The sequence below is a fragment of the Ptychodera flava genome, chromosome 19 (genome assembly GCF_041260155.1).
Source record: "Ptychodera flava strain L36383 chromosome 19, AS_Pfla_20210202, whole genome shotgun sequence".
NCBI lineage: Eukaryota > Metazoa > Hemichordata > Enteropneusta > Ptychoderidae > Ptychodera > Ptychodera flava.
This window is the reverse complement of record NC_091946.1, coordinates 26944813-26953460: the sequence shown is the minus strand read 5'-3', so window position 1 is coordinate 26953460 and position 8648 is coordinate 26944813. Positions and strand designations below refer to the sequence as shown.

Genomic DNA, 8648 nt, shown 5'->3' with positions numbered 1-8648 from the left:
CTCTTACCAAAGCAAGAATAAAAATCAGGGGTCACCGTGCAAACTTTGGTACTAGAGAGACAAATAACTTGCGATTTCTCGATATTTGAAATCCAAAATGGCCGCCGTCCCTGTGTTAACTCTATGGGAAAAAATAAAATTTTCGATTTTCGAAAAACTGAGACGATGAAAACTTTTGTTTCGCCAAGAGCTTCAAAATGAGCCCCCACAAGTGGTAGGTCAGAAGGAAATTGATAAAATTTGAAGGCCCGAATTTCTGTCCCCGAGGCGCGTTCTACCTTAAAGTGAATCGACAATTTGGCTAATGACCCAACAGCAGTGCCATCTGCCAAACTGGCACTTCCTCGAGGGACTGTTAACATTTCAGTGCGTATAACAAAGTTCTAAACAGATGAAATAACACATCTGAGCCAAGGTGTAATATACATGTTGTAAAAAGTGTTAAATACTTTTCAATTGGAAACATTATAATTATGTTGAAAGATTAAGCAAGTACGTGTATAAATTGGCCCTTGAGAATAACTTTGCGTTTGCACTTGAAGAAAGAACAAGTAGAAGACATCACAGAGTATTCACGAATACCATCTTCAGCTGAAGTCGGCGAACATCATTCACCATAAAATTCAATTTTTAAAAGAAAAAATCTTCTTGAAGTTGAATTTACCAAAATCTGTGACAAGGAATCAAATAGTTTACAACGATTATTCTAAACTCAATCTATATATATTCATTGTCAATTTACAAAATCCAACATTGACGACCACAAAATTACCAATATACGTATCTCCAAGGCCTATGTAACCAAAGCAAATGGTACCTGTATCAGGTAACCATGGAAACTGTAAATGTTAAATGCCTACAATCAGTGCAAGGAAATTATAGATTTTACTAAAAGGAGGCCTATAATTAGATTTTTCTGATCTGACAAATGGGTACCCCAAGTGCCAAACGCGTCAGAGAGGAAAATCGACATCTATCGATATCCATGACAACCGACTGGCATCGGACCGAGTAAAGATGCCTTTGTGCTGCCGAGTGATCCGCTGCAGATGAACAGACCTCGTCACCGCGTAATCCCATTACAATTCTTTCCCCGCAAGTACTTTGACTAATGATGAAGCGTGCTGCCTTCCGAAGTGCTTACGACACATGAAGTTTGATCAGAAACTTTATACAGTTTTTACGTCATCGAGAAGTTGATAGAGAAGTGGCGGGCATGTCCGTAGAATGCATTCTTCGCGCAGAACATGTCACTCTGACGGAGTTGGTGAAGTATGAAGTTTAAAGTGTATCAGCTTAGTCTATTTAGCCATGGCCACCGGAAGAAAGAAGACGATGTAGATATTAAGTACGATATTCCCGACCCATGCATTAAACTTGGATATCGCATGGGAGGCGAAATCCCGTCACTTTGAATGGAACTCCGTCAATTTGAAATCTAAGAGTTTCCTTCGAGACACGGCCGTATGAAGCAGATGGTCACTGCGATACCATCTCGGACAAGACGCAATTTGCACGACACTGTTATCAAAACGAGGACAAGTCTCAAAACGCTACCGCGGACATTCATCTGAATCACGGAGTGTGCCAATCTGATATACTTGAGACGTTCAAAATGCAAAGCGAAGATATCCCGTATCGTTAAATATCTTGAATATTGAGATAAGTATAGTAAGAGAATGATATGTTAAACACTCACGATTTTTTGAAAAGTAAGCTTACATAAATTGAATGTGTCTAAAGTATAGTAATGACGATAAAACGAAAAAGTGTTACGCATATTTACACAGATTATGTTGAACTACCATATATATATATATATATATATATATATATATATATATATATATATATATATATATATATATATATATATACTTGTGTGTGTTATGCTAAAATATTTTCAGTGAGTAGCATTTATTGTCAGGCTGTGTGCTAAACTCTGGAGGGATGTTTTCCATTTGATGTCCACGATTCAATAATTTGTTGTTCATGGCTTGTGGTTTCAACCGTTCATGTCTCGTCTCCAGGGCCTAGGTGCCCGGCTCCGCTGTTTCTGATGGCAAGCTTCTCCGTCTTAGCGCTATTGTCAATGGGCGTCAGTTTCGCTACGTTCCTCGACGACCTCTGGGACTTGCGCAGAAACGACATGGATGAGATAGAGAATGTCCTGGTGCGCAGGCTGGACTGGCTGCTCAAGCTTCGGGAACGCCTCGTTTTTGGGTGTCCCTGCCTCAACCACATGCGTGAAGATCGATTGACCATAGCTTTCAGATCGTTCTGAAAGAATGTAAATAAATAGATAAGTAAACAATAAACAAGTGAAAGATCCATTAGTTTATCCTGTGCAGACTTACAGACTATTCATCACACTTTTACCCATACTTTAGAATCAAATGTTGGTTACTGAGAAGACGTAAGAGTATCTACACCCACTGAAATACTAAAACGTAAGAGCGTCATAATGTTACTCTGTATCAGTTTCAAAAATGCCTCAGACTCAAGCTGTGCATATCTAACAATCGGAAGGTTTGTAGAGGTGGGCGGGAATTTTTCTTTATATTAAATGTATGCTCTGATTTGAAGGCTCTCTTTCAGATTTTAAGAAAAAAATCAAAAGGCGAGACAGTGTTGTCTGATTTCTTTCAATTTCTAAAATAGCCCGAAAAAATTGTATGGAATTCTGTTCATAGAGAGTTGAATTATTGATTTATTTCGTGAAAGAGGATCTGAACATCTGCCATCAGAGTAGATATTTCGACTTCTTTCCGGGATAACTGTGTTTTGGTGCACAACGTTGACCTATCGTCAGCATTTGATACAAGCACACGATGACGTATTTCCGGCACTATCTCAAGCGTGTCAATCTTTTCGATCCTTATGAAAGGTGAATGTCAAACTCCTGTCTCAGATAAGAAGATCCTCTTTTATTTAAAATCAATGGGCAACTTTGCGCGAAGGTCGTATTCGATTGTGCAACATTTCAGAGTTTCTTATGTAAAGTTTCCATTAAAGGTAGTACACGCTTCGCAATAGAAAAACTTAAAATTTTCCTCTTACTTTCCTCAAAAAAATCTTTCAGCTATTCCTTTTCGAAAATCAAGAATAAAAACAAGGGCTTATAGCGCAGATTTCGGTACTGGAGAAAGAAATTACCCACTATATACCAATATTTAAAATTAAAAATGGCCGCCACCCCCTGAGTTAACTTAATGCAGGAAAATTTAATTTTGAATTTTCACGAAAATAAGACCTTAAAAAGTTTTTTCATTCTATGAGTTTCAAAGTGACCCCCTACAAGTGGTATACCAGATGAGCATTTGTGAGTATTTGAGAGTCCAAATTTCTGTCACCGTGGCGCATTCTTCTTTAAAAGAATTAGTAAAATAACATCACACCTTCGCCTTTTGTATTCTGGGGTACATAATTATCATTGGGTGTGGAGATTTATTAGCCTCTGAAAATCAAGGACCCAATGTACATTGTATCCCTTTCAATCTTATTGAAGCGGACTCATCTCGTACATACATTTAACCCCTAAGATACCGTGACTTTAGTTGAAGAGCTTGTGTTAATAGAAAACCTTCGAAATCAGGACACGTTGAATAGCCTAAAATTCTGTGGCTTTTATTGAACAGAGCTTGCATAATTAGGAATTCTTCGAAATCAGGACATTTTCAATGGGGTGTTTTTCAATTTCCATATTTTTGCTCGGCAGTTTCCGCTGTGTAATTTTTTTGCACAGGCGCCGGAAGGTATCAATTCTCCGCACTGACACGGTGACAGTTTGGCAATCTTTTTTGTTCTCAGCTGGGTTCACATTGAACCGAGCCAAAAGTAGCCTACACTTCATCTGTGCGAAATCGAGTTTATTGGAAATAATTTCTTCGCGGTAAATCCCTAGGCCTTGTCCTCTACATAGGGGAGGACATCTACAATGGCCATTTACAGTGATGACACCGAAACTCCCTAGGGTTTCTTTAGAACACGGAGGACGCAGCTATCAAGCTACCGGGTATTTACGCGGGTGGTGATGGTGGCTGTACATAAACAAACCACAGGGTATTTCCACCCCTTACCACTCTTTAGTATCTAAAAAAGTCGATGGAGTTTTGGAAAATGTAAAACACGACATCAGTGGTGAAAAGTCATAGAACACGATTTCCCGGAAGCATTACGAAAGGAGTCTTGCGGTCTCTTAGAGGATATCGCGAACTTGCTCTAAATTTAGACCGAGGAGAAATATAACCTACAGCATTCTTCGTTAAACTCGACCCGCGCCGTTCTGGTGACTGGCTAGGCCCTTTGGCTGTATAATTTTTCCCTCCATGGGGGTATCAGTGGGGCTTTACGTATTTTGTGAGTCTTCAGGACTGACGTAATAGCCCCTCGGCCATTTTATTTCCGACATGTTAATAACGGAAGAAAACCATGCGATCCTTCGACGCAAGAGCGGTCTTCTTCCATACTTTTCCTAAAATGTTCTTTCCTGAAGCAATCTCAAAAGGAGGAATCAAAATAAGAAGTCTTTGGATAGATGGAAAATGCCGTAAACGTTTAATGAAGATAATAAATCCCTCCAACCGCCATTTTGAAACAAACTCTAGTACCGCGACGATTTGTTCGCTGTTAATAATTTGATCATTTGTGACCGTTTTTTAGAGCTCTCTGTACAGCATTCTCTTCCATCAGGCGAGCGAAATTCTTGTTTTTCATTTCGCTGCTTATCGAATAAGCCAGATTTCAGGCGACCTTGGTTTCAATAAACAAGGCATCGGAAAGACCCGGAAATGAAACGACACAGACGAGCCGCACGGCGTAAGGAAATGAGGTATAATAATGAAATGTTCTGCAAAATGTGGAGATGGACTTTTTTTGTTCGTCGGAAAGTGCAGCATAAAAACACTAGCAGCGATACCAGTTAGTCTCAAAACAAGATGTAGATGTTCTCATTTCTTTAATTGGCAAGGTACCGAGAATTCCACAATGAAAATGCTTTCGTATCAGACGACAAAAAAACCAACACGCGGCATCGACATTAGAGCATCCCATATTCATATTACTGGTAATTCAACGGGCTCCGTGTACACTATAATATCGTAAACTTCAAGAAAACAGTGAAACAAAATGCCATTTATTGAAGCTAAGGGCCACTAAAGGATAGCGCAGTTTGTAAATCACAAGAATACATTGTGTCTGGTCATCGCGCGCACCACTACAGAAGATCTTCGTGAATCCCGGTTCTCTATTCATGAATATATGTATGTCCAACATAATCCTCGTTATAATGTAGTTTGTTAACACAAATTATTTACGAACCGAAGTGGTCAGAGGAAAAAGAAAATATACATGAAACAAAAGCACACAAGTTTATCAAATTTAGGAGAGATGCTTTCATGGTAGATAAAGGAATATTTTAACTTCGAGTTTTCCTCGCATTCACTGGTTTGTCAAGGCACGTTACATGCAATGCGTAAAGGCATTCGCACTATCGTTCCCTGCGTAAATTTAATTCCCCTTCTTGTCTTCTAGGAACAAGCATCACGAATTCTTGGCATCGGGAAAACAAGTACTAGAGGCAATCAATTAATTGGCCAGTAAAATAACTTATTTAACCAAAACGAATTAAGTTATTAATTTTGATTTATTAATCAACTGCAGAAAAATCGTGACAGAAGATTGAGGCAGCGTACCCTGAACCCTTCGTTGAAGAAGCCATAGACGAAAGGGTTTACGAAGCTGTTGGCCATTGCGATCCACAAGATAACACAATTAGCGGCTCGCATCTTGTCCTGGTGGCGGACTTCCTGGTACAGCAAAGGGTAGGCAATGTTGACGAACTTGAAGACATGCACGGGCAACCAACAGAGAGCAAACATGACAACGATTATGACGAGCATCTTGATGACCTGTGACGAGAGAATGCAAACTCGATCAACGACATGACATGGTTTAAAGAAGTTTATGGGGAATTCGATGTGCCCCAAAAATTGTATGTAGCGATGTTCTACAGGTAAATATAACTACAGCTCCATAAAGTTTTGCCGTTTTTGGTAACATACGATCTACAGATACATACTACGAAAGATTGCAATGATATTGATAGACAACACAAAAAATCACTTCAAGTACAGTATTATAATATCCGTTGCTTAAGTTTCATATGCATCTTGCAACTTAAAGACAGATCTAACGTTTTCTCGTGCAAGATTCATGAAACTTGAAACATAAGTAACTTGAGACATAAGTATCAGATAGTATTACTTTGTACTTGAAGTAATTTTGGTTTTTATTTATAACTCTCTGCTATAGGCATCGAACACTGTAATTTCCTACGAGTACATATATATATATATATATATATATATATATATATATATATATATATATATATATATATATATATATATATATTAATGGGTGTATAAATTAGTTAATGTGCAAACAGTGACTTCAATCACTCAAACTACGTAATATGTTTTTATGTTTATCCCGCTATTCTTTGTCGACACTATGTATACATACTATACACATACAAATATACAAGGAGTACAGTAACGTCAATCATTAGGCGCACATGCGCACATATGGTGTTCGACAGCACATGCTCTGAAGAATACGGTAATAAACGAAATAAAAGGTTATGAGCAAGAACGAAGTAGATTGAGGTCTCTCTTTGCTTTGTTATTTTGACGAAAAGAGCGGTTTGGAAGATAATATGTCGAAATTATAAACCTTACTTAGGGACCGTCTCAGATTGTTACATTAGTTCATGAAACGAAATTCCTTAGTTTACATCACTCCCCCTACACCTCCCCCTAAACGAAAGTTCAAAAGTGCGAAATGCTGATGTCTGCTTGAGAGTACAATGTACCATTTTGCTATAACTATTCTGAAGAATATGTTTCCCCTGACCGCATTACATTGTGAAGTAATCGATCAAATTTGAGTTCTAACCGCCGTCAGGATGACAGGAACGATTTGGAAATAGTTGCAACAATATTTGTTCGTACGAGTGTTCACTTCTTCTTAATTTTTACACACAATGTAAAAAGAACTTGTAATCAAAAACAAAAGTGCGAAATTGTAGTTCACTAACTGAATGAAGGTCAAACCCCCTCTCCCCGTAAACGAATAAATTTTGCTTTTTGAACCTATGCGACAATCTGAGACGGTCCCTTATTGAATGGACAGGTGTAACTACACTCTTTAAAATTTCTGAGTAGGAGAACATTATAAACATCTATACCCATCACTGTCAGTTATACTTCTTCATGAAAGTTTCCAAAATACTACTTATTTAAAACAAGACTTTACGAACCTTTTTCTTCGCCCTGGTTTGGCTCTGGTCTCGACTCGTGTCGGCGTTTCCAGGCAACGTCCTTCCCCAGAGGCGCAGACCAATGCGCATATAGGTGAAGCAGAGTATGAAGAGGGGTGACGTATACGTGATCATGATGAAGAAAATCTCGTAGACCTTGGCAAACTGGTAGCTCGGAAACCGCTCGCTGCAGAAGTAAATGTACCTGCCGTCGTAGTAGATCTCGTCCACGCTGACGAAGATCGTCTGGATGGTTGCCAGGGAGATCGCGATGAGCCAGATGAGGACGAAGACTATCTTCCCCCTGTTTTTGGTGACTCGGACGGTGAGAGGGTAGATGACGGCGAAATAGCGATCAATTCCCACGGCTGTCAGTGTACACACACTGACGATTACTGACACCTGTGCGAGGAAAAAAAGGAAGCTTTAGTTTACCGTTGTTCCCCGTAGAAAATGTCATATTCATGCTTTTTACATATTTCTGAATTAAAGCACAACTTTTTCAGCCAACAAGAGTAAACATATAAGCACCTTTCATGGACCAAATTGAATGTTTTATAGATTTTTGCATCATTTTTTCACGTGGGTATCCAGTTTCCTCTCTTATCAACTGACAAAAAGTATTTAAAGTTTTATACATTCTGTACAAGTCTGCAGAGATTTTTTATAAATATTTGATGCGAGCTATCATCAATAAAGCATTAAAAGAAGGTTTCATATCTACAAAATGTTGTAAGACAAGATTTTTTTTTCACTCTAGAAGGATGGAATTTGAGAGCAACACTTGTTTCGAACGATGGCCGATGGCATCCAGATATCTTTCTCATAATTTCACACATGTGTCAAGTCGACATGTACAAACGGTAACAAAGTCACACATGTTTTGTACATACAGCAAAGAGCTGTAAAGTCGACGAACATGAGAATTTCTCGTGACATTTAACAATGCAGACAAAACTTTCATAACAAATGTCAAAAAGTTCGCGAGAATTGAAGAGAGTTATCTCGCGAGTGAGATTAGTTTTGGGTCCAGACGGCCTACAATTAGACCGATTTGCCTACGCTATATAGCCCTTTTAACTACTCAAAAAACGCGTCGAATGACTAAAATAATAGAAGTAAATGGAAAAAGCCTCTATATAGAGAGTGCGTGGAAGACCTTTGAGTAATGTCGTTATGCAGGGATAGTATCATTCATTTGTATGTTTGATCAGTGGCGAAAGTCACGTAATTTCGCACCTGAAGTTAAAGAGACACCGTCGTCGGAACTGCGCCTGTGCGAGTTTCTTGTTGATAAACAATGTATTTCGTGCACGACATCTATAGA

At 38.7% G+C, this 8648-nt stretch overlaps 1 protein-coding gene across 2 annotated transcripts in view; it reads right to left on the bottom strand.

Annotated features, from left to right (window-relative positions):
- Positions 1-1886: 1886 nt before the first annotated feature.
- Positions 1887-8648, bottom strand: part of LOC139119104 (RYamide receptor-like) — a 72258-nt gene continuing 65496 nt past the window's right edge. For both annotated transcript variants that reach the window (XM_070682740.1, XM_070682739.1), the window contains exons 2-4: positions 7322-7723; positions 5694-5909; positions 1887-2280 (exon numbers count right to left, since the gene is read on the bottom strand). In XM_070682740.1, coding sequence (XP_070538841.1) covers positions 2014-2280; positions 5694-5909; positions 7322-7723 — 885 coding nt within the window. In that variant the 3' untranslated portion in view covers positions 1887-2013. The remainder of the gene's footprint in view (positions 2281-5693; positions 5910-7321; positions 7724-8648) is intronic.